This window comes from Salvelinus fontinalis, chromosome 24 (genome assembly GCF_029448725.1).
Source record: "Salvelinus fontinalis isolate EN_2023a chromosome 24, ASM2944872v1, whole genome shotgun sequence".
NCBI lineage: Eukaryota > Metazoa > Chordata > Actinopteri > Salmoniformes > Salmonidae > Salvelinus > Salvelinus fontinalis.
This window is the reverse complement of record NC_074688.1, coordinates 16,456,277-16,475,533: the sequence shown is the minus strand read 5'-3', so window position 1 is coordinate 16,475,533 and position 19,257 is coordinate 16,456,277. Positions and strand designations below refer to the sequence as shown.

General features: G+C 49.2%; 1 protein-coding gene across 6 annotated transcripts in view; it reads left to right on the top strand.

Moving 5' to 3' along the window:
• LOC129822039 (alpha-actinin-4-like) overlaps positions 1-19,225 on the top strand; it is a 41,758-nt gene extending 22,533 nt beyond the window's left edge. The window contains exons 2-22 of one of the 6 annotated variants that reach the window (XM_055879893.1): positions 2,831-2,945; positions 3,350-3,469; positions 4,539-4,625; positions 5,610-5,697; positions 6,165-6,243; positions 6,338-6,419; positions 8,158-8,243; positions 9,206-9,298; positions 10,878-11,108; positions 11,467-11,614; positions 11,995-12,145; positions 12,386-12,494; positions 12,724-12,864; positions 13,311-13,493; positions 13,712-13,846; positions 14,145-14,324; positions 14,747-14,893; positions 16,017-16,097; positions 16,510-16,575; positions 16,901-17,059; positions 17,222-19,225. In XM_055879893.1, coding sequence (XP_055735868.1) covers positions 2,831-2,945; positions 3,350-3,469; positions 4,539-4,625; positions 5,610-5,697; positions 6,165-6,243; positions 6,338-6,419; positions 8,158-8,243; positions 9,206-9,298; positions 10,878-11,108; positions 11,467-11,614; positions 11,995-12,145; positions 12,386-12,494; positions 12,724-12,864; positions 13,311-13,493; positions 13,712-13,846; positions 14,145-14,324; positions 14,747-14,893; positions 16,017-16,097; positions 16,510-16,575; positions 16,901-17,059; positions 17,222-17,380 — 2,640 coding nt within the window. In that variant the 3' untranslated portion in view covers positions 17,381-19,225. Of the gene's footprint in view, positions 1-2,830; positions 2,946-3,349; positions 3,470-4,538; positions 4,626-5,609; positions 5,698-6,164; positions 6,244-6,337; positions 6,420-6,813; positions 6,900-8,157; positions 8,244-9,205; positions 9,299-10,877; positions 11,109-11,466; positions 11,615-11,994; positions 12,146-12,385; positions 12,495-12,723; positions 12,865-13,310; positions 13,494-13,711; positions 13,847-14,144; positions 14,325-14,746; positions 14,894-16,016; positions 16,098-16,509; positions 16,576-16,900; positions 17,060-17,221 lie in introns of all 6 variants that reach the window. The other 5 variants (XM_055879894.1, XM_055879897.1, XM_055879895.1 and 2 more) reach the window with 5 other exon arrangements.
• Positions 19,226-19,257: the final 32 nt, after the last annotated feature.

The following is a 19,257-nucleotide window of genomic DNA, read 5'->3' as shown; positions in this document are numbered from 1 at the left end:
GTGTGTCAGAAGGAAGAAATGGGTGTGTAGGTTGTTGGTTCTTGCGTCTCCCTTGCATTCCTGCTCGGGGAGTGCTGGTGGTAGGTTGGCTGGCAGAGACCTGAGTTCTTTGTCGTCTAAAACCTGGGCTATCCATCTATCTACATGACCCTTAAGTTAACCCTTGTTAGGTCAAAGGTGACCTTTTTCTGTGGTCAAATTGAGCAGAACACAGCAGAACTCAGAAGAACAGTTATTCTGAGCAGAACAGTTATCTACACAGCAGAACAGTTATTCTGATCTACATCAGGGATCAGCTTGGAAATACCGGTGGCTTTGGAAAGAAAAACCCATGGCTTTTATCTTCAGATATTGAGACAATATCGCACTGTTTCCTCCTGGCTGTTGCCCTGTGTGTCTGTGTCCGATTTTAGTCGAGGTCATTGGTTGTAGACGGAGAGAGCAGAGATCCCTGTAATCCACTTGACCTGTTTTACTAGGATCTGTCCTGAGTGGCAATGATCCTGCTCTGTCCTTCAACACGACAAGAATAGTGTCATCTAGTTGTTAGTACTGCACACCTCACACACACTCAACCAACACGTACCTGGCCATAGAAGGGCAAACTATTTGCTCACTATGGAAATTGATTCAACGTTTGAGCAACGCTGAGGTGTAAAATGCCATCGCTAATGCTAACAGGTCTGCAATGCCCAATCCCTTCCTGACTTAGAGATCCCCACCCGTGTCCCCGTGTGACATCATGCCTGTTAGGGATATGGCGCCGGAGCCTTGGAGCTTCCTATTAGGGTTAGTAGTAACCTAGTGGTGTCGCTGAACACTGTTACTACAACAAGTAGAATACAATAGATATTTTCAACTGCTGGTTTGGTATCATATAGGCTGTTGGTGTCTAGCTAGAGTAATTAGACTGTGACCTGGTTTACTCTCTATGTTCAAGTTAGTTTGTGGTGTTGGTAATTATCTGTGCATGTTAATGCTGCTGTGCTGCGCCACATCCCTGCTCGGTTACAGAGGCCGATAGCTAGATACACCGTTTGGGAGCATTGTTTGCAGGGGATGTTTGTGTCAGCCCTCCTCTCCTGCCCCTCCCCTGTCCCTGTGGGTCCCGGTCTCGCTCAGGCAGGGGCTGGAGGGCAGGGAGGGTGCTGAAGGGACTCATTATATACATGCTGCTCAATGGGCCCTTTGTGTGGCAGCCCAGTGGAATGGGGAGAGTAGCAGGCCCAGGCCCAGCACCCTGTCATAATGTTGTCATACTTCAACACACATCGTAACACCCTTTCATACCTAACCTAGGGGGAGGGAGGGGAGACTGGGAGGGATGATCGACTGATCCCAACTCGGGGTTGGGAAACTAGGGGTGATACGGGGAGACAGGGAAACAAAGTTCTAGGGGGGGGGGGGCGGGCAGAGGGCAAAGCGGTGTGTTCAAATGGTAGCTCAGAGGTTGAATGGAGCCATGTTGGGTCTCGTTGACTCTGGACAAGGAGAGAGGCGTACGAGAGTTAGTGTCCCCTATCTCTACTGTTTGACCCACTCAGGAATCAGTGTGTTTTATTGGTGTGTATTACAGAAGCTATGTTCCAGTCGACTACAACCCACACAGTTAAGAACTACAAGTGCTACTCTTATAATGCCATTTCTGACTGATAAACAATAACCCAGTCAGGAAGGAACACTATTTAGCTCACATTTCAGACACTTGCCTAGTTTCCTTGTCTGTGGGATTTTTTTTCTCTTCCTTTTTAAAGAAAGACAAGGAGTTTGAGGAGAACATTTTGAACCGTCCACTAATGAATAGTGTGTGCCACAAGTTTTCAAAATAAGCAGATTCAAAACACATGTTTTCCAATTACTGTCACTAGAAAGAAAGTGCCTTGTGACTTAATGTTGGTGGGATAAAAAGCCCAAAAATGTTTTGCTTTGGTGCTGGCCTAGTTTTTAATAATGTGTACAGTTAGCCCGCTCCCACATCTGTTTTGTGCTATCATGTCAACTACTTGTCATGCGAGCCCTTTTTAAAGAATGTGTCACTGAACACAGAAACATGTTTGGGATGACGGTGAGGGACGAGGAGTTAACGTGATGGTACAAACGGATATGTGACCAGGATAGCTTACACTGCAGTATATCAACCTTACAGCTCACTTACTTATCTCATGAAGCACTCTGGTAAATACTGACTGTTAGTTGAAGAGATCAGAGCCTGTATTCACAAAGAGGCTCAGAGGAGGAGTGCTGAATTGGGATCAGTTTTGCCATTTTAAATCCTAATGAATAAGATTGTATGTCCCTGGGAGGACCTGATCCTACATAAGCACTTCTATTCAGAATTACGTCAACCAATCACAGCGCACTTCCTGTAACCTACTGTCTGTGCGCTCCGAGGAACTGCAGCTCCCCTCTTCCTGTTTTCTGTTTGTTCCTTTGTCTGTTTTTTAAATGTTATTTAACCCTTATTTTACTAGGTAAGTCTACAGCAACGACCTGGGGAACAGTTACAGGGGAGAGGGGGGGGGGTGACTAGGCCAATTGCAAGCTGGGGTTGACTAGGTGGTGATGATGTCATGGACACCAAGGTTAACACTCTTACGATAAGTGCCATGGGATCTTTAGTGACCAGAGTCAGGACACCCGTTTAACGTTCCATTTGAAAGACGGCGCCTTACGCAGGGCAATGTCCCCCATCACTGCCCTGGAGCATTGGGATATCTTTTTTTGACCCGAGGAAAGAGTGCCTCCCACTGGCCCTCCAACACCACTGTGGTTACACCAATCTGTGACCTCGCTTCCACCCACTCTGACCTTACTTCCTGTCTCTCTCCAGACGTTCACAGCCTGGTGCAACTCCCACCTGAGGAAAGCAGGCACGCAGATTGAGAACATCGAGGAGGACTTCAGGGATGGCCTCAAACTCATGCTCCTGCTGGAGGTCATCTCAGGTGAGCCAGCCCATCGTCTTGATCATCATTACACATGCAGAGCGCTACTACCACAGCTAAGTGCTAATCTACTTTACTGCACTCAGCACCAATCTACTGTGGCAGAAAGTGCAGTGCCAGAAAAGTACTCTTTCAAGCATTAGTGTCCCCTGTTCTTTTGATCCCTTTCAACTAAGTATTCTGGTCGTAGGGCATGGTTCTGGTCCTGTAGAGGATGCTGTCTGTTTTGACTGAAGGTTGATACTGTGAATTTAAAAGGAGCTATGCCTGTCTGTTCTGCTGAGACAGTGGAAAGGGCTGTTTTTGTCATGGGACTCTCTGGGCTCACTGCATTTTGTTTGCCTGTGTTTTTGGCTGTTTTTGTGTGTGTGTGTGTGTGTGTGTGTGTGTGTGTTCATCTACAGGGGAACGGTTACCTAAGCCCGAGAGAGGCAAGATGAGGGTCCACAAGATCAACAATGTTAACAAAGCGCTGGACTACATTGCCAGCAAAGGGGTCAAGCTGGTGTCCATTGGCGCAGAGGGTCAGTTTACGTACCACACAAGCACTCTACACACACACACACACACACACACACACACACACACACAGAGCATTGACAAACAACTCCAAAGCTCACAGCATCCTGCCAAGTACATCTCCCACTCGGGAGCGAAGTCATTTGGCTGGAGAGGAAGGGAGGTCTGGAGGAGAGGGAGCAAGAGGCCCGGAGGAGAGGGAGCAAGAGGCCCTTCACAAGGCCAGTAAATCAGCAGGAGAGTGCACGTCCGACTCTGCCGCCGTGACAATGACCTTTCTCCTCCAGCTATCATGACAAACGGGCCTGCCAGCCTCCTCCCCTCATTCCTACTGCATGATACACACAGCATAGTTGTCAGAGGTTCAGCTTAGCCCCCTAGCCCTCACCACCCTGACCAGCAGCCCACCACCCTACACTGCCAGAGGTCACCTGCTGGAAGCACCCTGACTCCAGGGAGAGGGACAGAGAGAGAGGCGGACAGAGATGGAGAGACAAGGACAAATAGCAAGAGAGATAGACCGAGGCAGGCACAGAGAGGTAGACCGAGGCAGGCACAGAGAGGTAGACCGAGGCAGGCACAGAGAGGTAGACCGAGGCAGGCACAGAGAGGTAGACCGAGGCAGGCACAGAGAGGTAGACCGAGGCAGGCACAGAGAGGTAGACCGAGGCAGGCACAGAGAGGTAGACCGAGGCAGGCACAGAGAGGTAGACCGAGGCAGGCACAGAGAGAGTGGGGGATAGAAACTAACACACTGACTCCATGATGAAGCGTTGGAGGGTCACGGGGACAGACACAACCATTGTCTCGTATCTGTTCAAAGCTACTGTAACAACTTTGGTCTTTGCTTAAATGCATTATTCATGCTGTACCCAGCCCATCATTGTGCATATTTTGTATTTGCACTATTCATATTTTAAGTCTACAAATATATGCAGAACTAGTCCCAGATCTGTTTGCGCTATTATGACAAGGAGTTGACGTGATGTCACAAACAGATCTGGGACCAGGCTAATGCAAAAGAGTTGATATTTATTGTATTTATGAGTGATTATCTTGTGTCTCCTCCTTTAGAAATTGTGGATGGCAACGCCAAGATGACCCTGGGAATGATCTGGACAATCATCCTCCGTTTCGCCATCCAGGACATCTCTGTGGAAGGTCAGTCTCTCTCTCGCTCTCCCCCTGTTAGACCTAGTCAATAGGCAGCTATGATTGAATCGGCCCCTAAGGTTGCTTTAGAAAACACTTTGCTTTATGTTCTTCCTGTTCTCTTTTAAATCAGAAACTCATCTGGAAACGGTATAACTGGTTTTAAAGAACATTCTTTGAACCTGGGGGATGACACTGTCCTTAAATCACCCCTCCTTCATTAGATCCATTGCTGCTCCATGTTCTTATGCCTGGAACAGAGCAGGCATTTCCCTCTTCCTCCACACACACACACACACACACACACACACACACACACACACACACACACACACACACACACACACACACACACACTCCTATTCAAAACACAGCTGTGCTGAGGGGATTCCACCGGGAAGTGGCGTGGAAGCAACTGGGTCTCTCAGATGCAATGCATCTCCCCTGCTCCGAACTGTTCTGCTGAGACCACAGGAGGTTGAGTGAGCTGAGCCAAGTGAATACAAGTCTGGCCTACATGCCTGTTCTTCTCTCACTGGTACTTGACTAAGACAGACAACGGCAGGAGAGATCGTTAACCCTAGCTCCCCCAGCTCCACTGCACACTGTGACCAGGAGAGAAGTTAAACGTTAGCTATCTATACTGCACTCTCAAACATGGTGGAAGTTAGGTCTAGGCTGCGTCTGACTCTGAAATGTCAACTTAATTCAAGAAGGCTCTGGTCAAAAGTAGTGCACTATATAGGGAATAGGGTGCCATTTTGGACATACCATAGACCCTTCAAATTCTAATCTGGACTACGAAGACAGTTCCACTGCTTTTTTACCCTTCTTCCCCTCTAAGCAGGGACTGATTTTAAACCTGGGACACCAGGTGGGTGCAATTGAATGATCAGGTAACAGAACCGGCAGTACTTCATGCTCCGGAGCGCCAGGATAGGATTTGAATATCCCTGCTGTAGACTGTTATCTAAATCCTTCTCCTCTTTCCAGAGACCTCTGCCAAGGAGGGCCTGCTCCTGTGGTGCCAGAGGAAGACCGCGCCCTACAAAAACGTCAACGTGCAGAACTTCCACATCAGGTAGCTGCGCACACACCACACACACACAAACCTCGACAGGAGCTAGACGTCATTCCTGACTACAGAACCTGAGACCGGAACAGGTTACAGTATTTCTCCACAGACATTCTTGTTTGACCTCTATAAAATTCCACAGTAGTGAAGCCTGTTCAAACATTGCGTTACCCACACACTCCAGCAAACCACCAGCGCTTCTAGAAAAGCTGCCCTCTGCTGGTGAAACGTAGGATGGACGTTAGAAGTATGTGCATAAGGGAAAGGGGGGATACCTAGTCAGTTGTCCAACTGAATGTATTCAACTGAAATGTGTCTTCCGCATTTAACCCAACCCCTCTGGATCAGAGAGGTGCGGGGGGCTGCCTTAATCGCCATCCACGTCTTCGGCGCCCGGGGAACAGTGCATAATCTATGTATGTGCTTTGTAGAACCGTCTTTCTGATCTCTCTCGCTCTCTCATCTATTGCCAGCTGGAAGGATGGCCTTGCCTTCAACGCTCTGATCCACAGACACAGGCCAGAGCTCATTGACTACGACAAGCTAAGGAAGGTGAGTGGATCAGCACATACTCCGTCAGCACATCTCGCTTTGAGTGCATGTCACTTCCGTGGCTTGTTTTCTCACCCTCTAATTGGTTGCTCAGGATGACCCCCTGACCAACCTGAACAATGCCTTTGAGGTGGCTGAGAAGTACCTGGACATCCCCAAGATGATGGACGCTGAAGGTATGCACGGGGCACAGTTACGTGTGTGTAGCGTGTTTCTGCATGTTCATATCGTATTCATTCATCTGACTGCTCTTCCATCCCAAGACTCCATGACTCCAGCGTGCAGGTGGATGTGTTGTGACATCACGGCTGCTGTGGTCATCCTTACACACAGACCGTTAGCCTCAGCCCCCCCCCCACCCCTCTCTCCCTCCCTTCATCTCTCTAACCGTTTTTTTCTGTTGGATTGTCCATCCCCCATTTCCCTTGTCTGTGTTTGCAATTCTATCCTACAGTTTTTATACCTGTTGTAAAGTGTTTGTGTGTCTGTCCGCCTGTGTGTCCCCCTCTACGTGTGTAACTATCCCTGTCTCCGTCTGCCTGTATGTGTGTAACTGTGGTTTCCCTACAGACATTGTGAACACTGCCCGTCCGGATGAGAAAGCCATAATGACCTATGTGTCCAGTTTCTACCATGCCTTCTCTGGAGCCCAGAAGGTACCCCATTACCCCACCCCACCTTACCCCCCGCCCCGATACTAACCCTAATCTTCCCCGGTCCTGTCCTCCACATCTACCCCCACCCTCTGCTCCTCTCCAGCATGTCTTTCTCCTGCAGCATTGGTGTCGGCCTCCCCGGAAACTGGTTCAGGACCCTCCTTTCACTCAGACACAACACACACGCTACACATGCTGTCTTGAAGTCTCTGAATCTTAGTCCTGCTGGTAATAATAGGGTCCTCTTGCTCCTATGTACTAGCCTGTCTGTGTATAGTGATTGAGTTGGAGTGGATCAGGCCTCAGGGGCCCTTGGTAGTTAAATGGATCATTTTAAATGAGACACTGATCACAATCAGCCCTGGGTCAGATAGTATCTGAGCAGAGAGTAGGCTAGTCAGAGGAACTCTATATAGATGTTTTATCTGTGATTTCACCCTCCACCACAACCCCTCTAGCTCTCTCTGTCTGCTGTATTCATCCTCTGTCCCCCCCCCACCTCTTCTCCCTCTCCTCTTTACCGTTCTCTCTCCCTGTAGACTGAGAACAGGAAGCCTGCTGACGGGCATGGTTTTCGACAGAGCTTTAATTAGTTTTTTATTCATTAAGAAGTTGTTTATGAGGTCCAATCTCAGGAGAGGTGCACGTGCAGAACTGTTTGCCACAGTCCCACTGTTGCCTAGACTACAGAACACCACAGTAAGCTGCTAGTGGGCCGGGTTACATACAGTCATTTGGGCAATCATTGTTCTTTTTGGGAAACAGTCATTAATCCAGAAACAGTATGGACATTGTATAGACTAGTGTACCCTTCTCTTTAGTTTTAGGACCAGGAGGGCCTTTTCTGTTATTACCAGCTTGACAGTTGAAATATTATCGTCTGCATAGAGCAGATGAAACATAGTGTGTGTGTGTGTGTGTATTGAGTGAAGAGGTGTGTCCCAACCTCTGCATCGTGGCCCCGGCAGACTCCTCCTCTCTCCCGAGGTGGACACTCGCGCGCTCTCTCTCCTGGTTACCATGGTAACCCCACAGCGATTCCCCCCCCCCCCCCAAGTGCATCATTGCAGGCTCCAGAGTGGGGGGTGGGGGCCACAGCTGTGGACTACTCCCTTTACAACCCCCCCCCCCCCCCTCATTTCACCCCCCCACCTCGCTGTGTGGCGGGACCCTCTTGCTTTGGGTAGCTTTGCTTCACCACTTCTCTCTCTCTCGTTCTCTCTCTCCTGCCGCTCACTGCCTGGCCATGGTTGTGTAGACATCGTGGGCACGCTGAGGCCCGACGAGAAGGCCATCATGACCTATGTCTCCTGCTTCTATCACGCCTTCTCTGGCGCCCAGAAGGTGAGCACCGCCACCACGCCACCTTTAACCCCTGACCTCTGTGACACCAGCCAGGGACACAGGCAATGTCATACTGGCCAAGGACGCTCACTGACGCTTTGGGCTCACAGTACACCTCTATGGAACAACAAACACACACTCCTCCTTACTCTATAACTGCCCTGTTTCAACTCTGCCCCCATAGACTGGTCGTTAGCAGTGTTTCTCATAGCTACAGTTAAGGCGTTACGTAGCTGGTTTGTTAGAGTGTAGACTAAAGTGGGATGAAATAAGCTTCAACTGATCTGTGGGAAGCGCTGTTAACGACGGTTCAACTGTCCAACTATTAACACCGCATCTGTTTCAATGTGTACAATGTGTTTTTCTGTGGAGATTACTCCGTAGTGTGGTAGACGTTCCAAGGCATAATACAGCGTCTTACTGTTTCTTTATTTCAGTGGTTTAAGTGTAAGTCCCTAAACACACCAGCTGATGTGGACAAAAGCGGTACAGAACCAGACCGAATGCTCCCATAGGAGAAGCATGTAGCTTTTTGAGTCACAGAGTGTGAAGTTGGCACACAGAGTCCGTGGAACTAACCCTTGTCAGCTGTAGCATGCTGCGTTAGCCTCTACCCTTAACACTGTGCAGCCATCCAACAAGTTTGTGTGTGTGTGCACGGTGTTGAAATCATCTGTCAAGTCACGGCTAGTGTGTGGTTTTTGTGTGTTCACTCAGTTTACTATGTTGTTCATAGCTAAAACCTAGAAATTACACTCCGTCTAGTTAGACATTAAACTAACTCGAGTTGACGGTACCTAGTACTTTGAGTTTGTGCTTCCACTGCAGTTTGTCTTTGACTGGTAGGCAGCTGATCTGAATTGTGAAAAATGTGTCAAAGTCACACACGTTCGTGCACGTGCTCCTAATCCATAACAAGCAACCTGTGTATTGGCACCGCTGACGACTTTCATCTGTGATAGGCTGAGACTGCAGCCAATAGGATCTGCAAGGTGCTGGCTGTCAACCAGGAGAATGAGCACCTCATGGAGGACTACGAGAAGCTGGCTAGTGACGTGAGTAGTACACCACTGTCTGTCTGTCTGCACCTCACTCCCTCCTCACCACACGTCTACTCTCTGTCTGTCTGTACCTCCCTCTCTCCTCACCACACGTCTACTCTCTGTCTGTCTGTACCTCCCTCTCTCCTCACCACACGTCTACTCTCTGTCTGTCTGTACCTCCCTCTCTCCTCACCACACGTCTACTCTCTGTCTGTCTGTACCTCCCTCTCTCCTCACCACACGTCTACTCTCTGTCTGTCTGTCTGTACCTCCCTCCCTCCTCACCACACGTCTACTCTCTCTCTGTATGTACCTCCCTCTCTCCTCACCACACGTCTACTCTCTGTCTGTCTGTACCTCCCTCTCTCCTCACCACACGTCTATTCTCTGTCTGTCTGTACCTCCCTCTCTCCTCACCACACGTCTACTCTCTGTCTGTCTGTACCTCCCTCTCTCCTCACCACACGTCTACTCTCTGTCTGTCTGTACCTCCCTCCCTCCTCACCACACGTCTACTCTCTGTCTGTCTGTACCTCCCTCTCTCCTCACCACACGTCTACTCTCTGTCTGTCTGTACCTCCCTCTCTCCTCACCACACGTCTACTCTCTGTCTGTCTGTCTGTACCTCCCTCCCTCCTCACCACACGTCTACTCTCTGTCTGTCTGTACCTCCCTCTCTCCTCACCACACGTCTACTCTCTGTCTGTCTGTACCTCCCTCTCTCCTCACCACACGTCTACTCTCTGTCTGTCTGTCTGTACCTCCCTCCCTCCTCACCACACGTCTACTCTCTGTCTGTCTGTCTGTACCTCCCTCCCTCCTCACCACACGTCTACTCTCTGTCTGTCTGTACCTCCCTCTCTCCTCACCACACGTCTACTCTCTGTATGTCTGTACCTCCCTCTCTCCTCACCACACGTCTACTCTCTGTCTGTCTGAACCTCCCTCCCTCCTCACCACACGTCTACTCTCTGTCTGTCTGTACCTCCCTCTCTCCTCACCACACGTCTACTCTCTGTCTGTCTGTACCTCCCTCTCTCCTCACCACACGTCTACTCTCTCTGTCTGTCTGTACCTCCCTCCCTCCTCACCACACGTCTACTCTCTCTGTCTGTCTGTACCTCCCTCCCTCCTCACCACACGTCTACTCTCTGTCTGTCTGTACCTCCCTCCCTCCTCACCACACGTCTACTCTCTGTCTGTCTGTACCTCCCTCCCTCCTCACCACACGTCTACTCTCTGTCTGTCTGTACCTCCCTCCCTCCTCACCACACGTCTACTCTCTGTCTGTCTGTACCTCCCTCTCTCCTCACCACACGTCTACTCTGTCTGTCTGTACCTCTCTCTCTCTCTCCTCACCACACGTCTACTCTCTGTCCCTCTGATGGGCTGTCCATGTTTCCTAGCTCTTCTAGTAACGTCCATAGGTTATATTTCCTCTCATCACCTCCACATAGGCCATTTCTCTACTAAACTTCCCTTCTAGCTTTACAGTTGTATTCATCTCGTATAAACATCTGCCCTCCTTTCTCTCACACTTCTCTCTCGTGTCATTTGTCACTCTATCCCCCTTTCCTCTCCTCTGCCCTAGCTGTTGGACTGGATCCGCCGGACCATCCCGTGGCTGGAGAACCGGGCTCCAGAGAAGACCATGGCCGAGATGCAGCAGAAGCTGGAGGACTTCAGGGGCTACCGCCGCGTCCACAAGCCCCCCAAGGTGCAGGAGAAGTGTCAGCTGGAGATCAACTTCAACACCCTGCAGACCAAGCTGAGGCTGAGCAACAGGCCCGCCTTCATGCCCTCCGAGGGACGCATGGTGTCGGTGAGTGGGACTGGCGGACGGACGCATGGACACTCCCTCTCTCACTATTAGAGACATTTAGAAACAGAGACTGTTTCGACATGTAGAGCAGTTGTACCAATGATGCCATCCATATCTATTGGACAATTCACCTGGCCATCCTAAAGCTATCCTGTATTATTTCATTCTTATTTAGATCATTATAGTAGTGGGTCACGTTGTTGTCCCACAATGGGAAATTGGTTTGTGATTAGTTTAAAAAGACATACATATCACCAAATACATCTACATCTAAATTGCGCTAGAGGGTATAATGCTGTTATACAGTGTAGTGTTCTTTCTGCTGTACGGTGGATCAGTGTCCTCTCCCTGGTTGCAGGATATCAACGGGTCATGGCACAACCTGGAGGGGGCGGAGAAGGGCTACGAGGAGTGGATGCTCAACGAGATCCGTCGCCTGGAGAGACTCGACCACCTGGCCGAGAAGTTCCGTCAGAAAGCCACCATACACGAGTCCTGGACCGATGGTATGGAGACACTCACTAGTTACTGTACAGGCTACACTGATCCCTCACCCTCACTCTGCCGTAGGGTCGCAAAATTCCAGTGACTTTCCCAAAATTCCCAGGTTTTCCCGGAAATCCCGGTTGAGGGTTTCTGGATTTGCTGCTTGTTCCCCCCTCCAGGGACTCTTCCAACTGGGATTTCTGGAATAAGTTAGAATTTGGGGAAAGTTTACTGCAATTTTGCAACTGTACCTAGACACTTGTCGGTGCCACTGCTCCCTATAGATCTCAAAGTACTAGGTGGAGCTTTGACCATATTGATAATGAGGAAGTATGGGTTTGAGTGAGGTGGTTTGGATATCTTGAAGCTTACCGTCTTTAACCCTTCCCTCCCACCCCAGGTAAGGAGGCCATGCTGACCCAGAAGGACTATGAGACAGCCAGCCTGTCGGAGGTCAAGGCTCTGCTGAGGAAACACGAGGCGTTTGAGTCTGACCTGGCCGCCCACCAGGACCGCGTGGAGCAGATCGCTGCCATCGCACAGGAACTCAAGTGAGCGGGAGAAAAGGAGGGAGGGATGGGATGGAGGGAGTAAATGAGATATGGGGGGGGTGAAAAGGGATGGGAGATTCTGGGAGGGGACTGATGGTGGATTGGAGAACGGGTAGAGTCAGGATGAAGAGATGAATGGAGAAATAATCCAGAAGAAGGAAAAGATGGATATTGTGGTTAGGTTGAGTAGGACTCATGTAGAAAGATAATAATTCCACGTGTGTGTTCCCTGTGCCTCAGTGAGCTGGACTACTACGACTCCCCCAGGGTGAACGCCCGCTGTCAGAAGATCTGTGAGCAGTGGGATGCCCTGGGGTCTCTCACCCAGAGCCGCAGGGAGTCTCTGGAGGTACGCCCCCCCCCCAGCCAGCCACCTTTCACACACTCCCATCTAGTCATACACTACAAGGACACGTTTACACTGTGAAAATGGGTAGACACACACACAAACAAGTACACATACACACAGACTTTCTACCAGGGTTCCCTTACCCCACTTCTGTGTCTCATGTTGAATCCCTGTCACATAGATGCTAGTGTTCCCAGCAGGCACCTGACCCCAGTCTCTCCCCCCACAGAGGACAGAGAAGCAGCTGGAGTCCATTGACGAGCTGTACCTGGAGTACGCCAAGAGGGCGGCACCCTTCAACAACTGGATGGAGGGGGCCATGGAGGACCTGCAGGACATGTTCATCGTTCACAACATCGAAGAGATCCAGGTAAAAGACATGGGGACACCATCACCAACCGTTTACTGCTTTACGTCTCCAGAGGGTCTCCACTATCACAATGTATCATCATGACCTGTGCTGTTAACAGTAGGTTGTCAATGAAGTTGTCATTTAGTCTCATACTGGGTAACGGACATTTAGAATGAATGGGAATGACTGGAAATCTACATGAGCAGTAGCATTACTACCGTACCTGTAGACTGCCAGTCATAGCTCTAACGCTACTTAGCATTGGCTCGTGAAGCTACCGGTAACTTCCTTCAGACTACGCGCATGGTATCCATGAGTTCGTGACTTATATGGGTATGCACTGTAATACCATGCTGATCCCTCTCTTCATCTGTCCTTTCACTTTGTCCTTGACCTCAATTCCCATCCTTCTCCTTCGTTTCTTTCTCCGTTTCAATCTCTCATTTTTCTCCTCTCTCTTACAGGGCCTCATCACAGCCCATGAGCAGTTCAAATCTACCCTCCCCGAGGCCAACAAGGAGCGGGAGGCCATCCAGGCTATTCAGGCGGAGGTGCAGAAGATTGCCCAGTACAACGGCATCAAGCTGAGCGGAGGCAACCCCTACACCACCATCACACCCAAGACTATCGACAACAAGTGGGACAAGGTGTGTACCTGTGGCTGTATGTTCATATATGTTTTGCGATGTGTGCAGTTACTGCTTTTGCCGGTTTGAATTCAATCCATATTTATTTATTTCTGTTTCCACGTGCTAGTTAATACCTAAAACAGTCCCCTGAGTGAGCCTCAGCCTTGTGGCATTGCTTCTACTATGGGAATGAGTGTGTGCTGTGCTGACTGGCGCCCCCATGTGGTGTTTTGTAGGTGGAACAGCTGGTTCCCCAGCGTGACCAGGCCCTGCAGGAGGAGCTGGCCAAGCAGCAGTCCAATGACCACCTGCGCCGCAAGTTTGCCACCCAGGCCAACATCGTCGGGCCCTGGATACAGACCAAAATGGAGGTACTGTAAAGAAACCGAGCCATACCCTTACTGTGCCGACCCATACTACATAACATTGATCCAGCCCTCTTAGTGCCATTAGTTCTATTGGCTCTGTGCCTCCTGGATCATGTTCATTATGGCATTCCACACTAAATGTTTTGTGACGGGGAAGACAATTGAGCGTCCATGTTGACCCTACCTGTTTCAGCCTGTTTTCTTCCGTTTGGTGCCTAGTGAATACACGCCAGCTCTGGCCTTTTTGGGGATCTGGTCCTTGAATGTGTGTGTGTGTGTGTGTGTGTGTGTGTGTGTGTAGGAGATTGGACGGATATCCATTGAGATGAATGGAACTCTGGAGGACCAGCTGGTGAACCTGAGAGAGTATGAGCAGAGCATCATAGAGTACAAGCCCAACATTGACCAGCTGGAGGGAGACCATCAGCTCATCCAGGAGGCCCTCATCTTCGACAATAAATACACCGCCTACACCATGGAGGTAGCTACACAAAAACAAACATTTCAGTTCACCCCGGGCAGCCCAAATGGCCCCCTATTCCCTTTATAGTGCACTACATTTGACCACGCCTGGTAAAAAGTAGTGCACTGTGTAGAGAATAGGGGGCCATTCGGGATGCCGCCCTGCTCTCGACCATCTGTTGGTTCTATGTGGAATAGATCACTATATTTCGCCATCCTTTTTTTTCCAGATTTTCATTGTCTGTTCTATTTTTCGATTTTCTTTGACCAGGCGGGGCAGTTGAGAACCAGTTGTTATTTACAATGAAAGCCTGGACGTTTCTGGTGTCCTCCCTCTATTAGAGCCCTTTGTCCGTTCGTCTGTACTACATATTACGTTTCTATCTCTCTTCCTTACTCAATACGGTTTCTTCCCCCTCCCCCTCCATTCCTCCATCTCAGCACCTGCGGGTGGGCTGGGAGCAGCTACTCACCACCATCGCCCGCACCATCAACGAAATCGAGAACCAGATCCTGACCCGCGACGCCAAGGGCATCAGCCAGGAGCAGCTGCATGAGTACCGCACTTCCTTCAACCACTTTGACAAGGTCAGGGGTCAACACCGGGGGTCAACATGGGGGATCAGGCGAGAGGGAACAGGGGGGCATCTTTTTGTATAAAATAACGTCGTAAAAAATGTCTGCGGGAATGCTGTTATTTCCACCGGCTTTTGCAGTTAAGTGTAAACACCTCTTCTAGAGTAAGACACTCATCTCCTGTATGTGTCGAGTCTTAAGTCCCCCTCTTATTTCAGAAGGGAAACTCAGGTGGGACTAAGAAATGGACTAGACTTGTGAGGACGAACCTATTCCTTATTTGTTGACATTCACAGGTGGAACTAGTAGTGTTTCACCCTGGGTTGGAGGTGGCTGGGGCTGTGTAGAGCGGAGCGCCCTGAGAGAGGGGGGTTGTGTAACCCCCGAGTTCACCTCACCCATCCCACAACAGCGTACCTCATCACTTCACCTCACTGTCTTTATGCATGCTGGGTTTGGCTCAACATCAAGACAGAGACTGTGTCCCAAATGACACCATATTCCCTATATAGTGCACTGCTATTGACCAGGACCCATATGGCTCTGGTCAAATGTAGTGCACTATATAGGGCAGGGGCATTCAGCTCTTACCCTATGAGGTCCGGAGCCTGCTGGTTTTCTGTTCTACACACACCTGGTGTCCCAGGTCTAAAGCAGTCCCTGATTAGAGGAACAGTGGGGGGAAAAGCAGTGGAACTTTGAGGTCCAGAGTTTGAGGGTTATAAGGAATAGGGTGCCATTTGGGACAAAGCTGTTCTTTCAGTAGCACTATGGTGATCTTTGAGTACTTGTTGTCATTCCCATAAAGATATTTAGGGGACACAGTTAAACAGTATGTGTTCCTAAGCACTTTTCCTTTGCTCTCCTTTGGAGAACTGGCCCCTCACTGTCACTGGTGTGCCTGTCTAGTATCACGGATGTATTTCCCCGTAAGCTGTTGTCATTGTTTAACGTCTAACATCCATTTGTTTGTCTGTCTGTCCCCACCATGTCTGTCCATCATCATCACCCTCGTTTTGCATGCCATGTTCCCATCACCTGACCACTCCCATCTGGCATCCCTGTGTTGTGATTGTTCCATCATGGCTTCCGTCATCATGGTGTGCTCTGTAATTGGCTGATGGTGACCTCACAGGACCACAGCGGGGGCCTGATGGCTGAGGAGTTCAAGGCGTGCCTGATCAGCCTGGGCTACGATGTGGAGAATAACAAAACGGTAAGGAGCACAGACAAGCCAGGGGGGCGAGAACATAGGATAGAGGGGCTGCTGTTTCCCCTGTCCAACCTGCGGGTGGTGCTCTCTGCCTGGCTCTTCACTTGCCGGTGCAGTAATTCACTCACTCACTCACTCACTGGCCTCCACTCCAGCCTCAGCCTCGGCTCCAACAGCGCTGCTGCATTACCTTGATTTGATTCTCTCTTTTAAAGCTGTTTTTGCCGTTTCCTTTTTTTCCACTCTCCTCACATTTACTCACCTCTCTGCACCTCCCCTCCTTTGTTCCTCCTCTTTCCATACTTATATCGGTTCCTCCTCTCGTGCTTTTCCTTCCTCCTTGAATTTACTCTCCCTCTATTGCTCTCCTTTTTCTTCCATATCTGTTCCTCTATCTCTCGGTGCCTGGGAACAGAAGCGCACAGGGCAGATGGACATGGACAATTACCGCGCTCTGCTCGTTGCCACTGGAAACAGCCTGGTACTGCCTTCTGCTTTTTCTACTCTCTCCGTCTCTCTCTGTCTTGAGTTTTTAGAGTAAGACCCTTATTGTTGTAGCTACTGTAACATGGTAAACATAATGTGTGTTAACTGTCTCTTGTAACACAATCCCTCTTAACCCTGCTCCTAGCAGATATTAACACAACCTTTATCGTTGAGGCATGTTGTCAAATTTAACTCAAATGGATAAGTTAAATGTTTCATTAATTAGTGGGTATATTGCTTGGAGGTTGGTCAATGAGGCCCTCGATTTGCTATTGGTGTGTCTGGGTTAACCTGTATCTTCCTGTGGTGGTGGTTTCCAGGGCGACGCTGAGTTTGCCCGCATCATGGGCATAGTGGACCCCAACAACAGCGGCGTGGTCACCTTCCAGGCCTTCATAGACTTCATGTCCCGGGAGACCACGGACACCGACACAGCCGACCAGGTCATCGCCTCCTTCAAGATCCTGGCTGCAGACAAGGTGAGGGGTTTTGTGGGGGTGGAATGGTGTTGGGCTCGTGTGAGAGGGAGAGAATGTGTGTTGAAGCTACTTGAGACTGCTGAAATAGGCAAACTATCACTCTGTTATTCACTGTCCCTCTGTCTTTCCCTCTCCCTCCATCTCGTTCCCTCTCTCTGTCAGAACTTCATTATGGCTGAGGAGCTGAGACGTGAGCTGCCTCCAGACCAGGCGGAGTACTGCATCGCCCGCATGGCGCCTTACTCGGGCCCTGACGCGAAGCCCGGAGCCCTCGACTACATGTCCTTCTCCACCGCCCTCTACGGGGAGAGTGACCTCTAAGAGCACACCACAGGGGGGCGAGGGGGAAGGGATGAGGTTTAGGGTGGAAGGGGGGGTACGTAGAGGCTTGCCAGGCCCAATGCAGAGCAGACACTCTCCACCCCTCTAGGTCTAGCCTGCAGTCACTGGGAGAAGAGGGGAGTGAGTCTGAAGCAAGTGGTTTGATTGGCTCTGTAGAAGAGGGAGGGGCTGCAGGTGGAGGGTCCTGGGAAGTGATTAGTGGACAGTGCTACTGCTCCCTCTAGATTCTGGTCCTGCAGTGCCCCTGAGTGTGCAGGTTTTCATCTCAAACTGGTTGGCTGTCGCAACCCGTTATCCTCAACTTACTTTGTTCACAGATCGACTACAATCAAATGCACATCATGTTATGGGGTGAAAACTAGCAACCACAGGTGCACTTCTGGGTCAGGACAGGATGGGAACACAAGTCCCACCTTCACCCTCTGCCTTGGGGGGGGGTGGGGCACGAGCTATTCTGATTCTTATACTACTTTTTTTGTTTATTTTATTTTATCTTGCTGGGGGGGAGGGGGGCGGGTGGAGAGTTTGCGTATTAGAACACAGAGATATATGAAGGGGAGGGGGGCGGGGGGTTGAACAGAAAATAATGACATGTACCCGTACCACATTTTGCTGGATAAGTGGAACTCGGATATCTAACCTCAACGCTTTTTCTTTTCCTGTTTCTTTCTTTCTTTTCTCCAGCAAATGTGAGTAAGTGGTGTCAGTGCTGTACATACTTATTTTTCCAGTACGCAACAGTCAGAATATTCTTCGCAGGCTTGTAGGGCAAAAAAAAGTGGCATTTTTTAAAAAGCAAAACAACAAATGGAGAAAAATAAATAGCAGTTTGACACATTGAGTACCGTAGATAGGTTTGAATTACTGAGAGTCTTCATTTGGATTAAGCTATTTTTCAACGGTCAAATATGGAATCCTGTCATATTAAAGATATGGTGACAATTTAGTTGAAGGAAGTATATGTGAGGCCTTTATAGCTATGTAACCATCACATGACATAAACATGTTGGCATTTATGAAACTTTGCTTTTGTGATATATCACTTTGACACGGAGGCGTATAAGGTGCTCATGTTCACACAATCTATTCATTTATTATAGTTTCAACTGAAGAACATATTAAGAAATATCCCCTAGAAGCACAGCATGTGAGGTCATGTAAAGCTTACATGGACAAAGTGAAGGCCCACCACTACCATCGGCTGAATTGTTTCTATAGGAACACCGCTTTAGAGAGTTCCCCGAGGAAGTTGGAAACGATGGGAGAACAAAAAATGTGCCTGTTAGTGGCTACAGCCCTGTCTCTCGCTCCCTCGCAACCCTCCATCTCCTGGTCTGTCTTCTCTATACAGCAGGGTGGGGAGGGACCCAGCATAAAGAAGGGCAAAGGGATTGGGCCAGAGTCTTAATAAACATTCCATTATGTCTTAAATAAAAGGAAATTACTGTCTACCAATCTATGCAATCATCTATATCTAATATCACAGAGTTCAGAGAGAAATGGTGGGAATTGATTTGAAGAAATTGACTAAATTAAGTGCATGACATTTTTGTTTTATTTCTTTAACATTTGTAAAGGGGAGGGGTCAAGGAGCTTAGGGGGAGAGGGATGAGAGCCAAAGTGACTGAGGAAAAAAAATAAGACTTGGGCCAAACGCTTGTACTTTTACCTGCAAGGTTGGAAAGCATTGAGCTTTGGGTTTGTGATTTCTTCTTTTTTTGTACTCTTTAATATCAAACCTTATCTGCTGTACTGGAAACTGCAAAACAGCCTTCTGTCTAAAAGTGAATTTCACAAGCACACATAAAGTTTCCTTATAAAATACTACGACTTGGTTGTCTTTTTTCCCCCTTCTC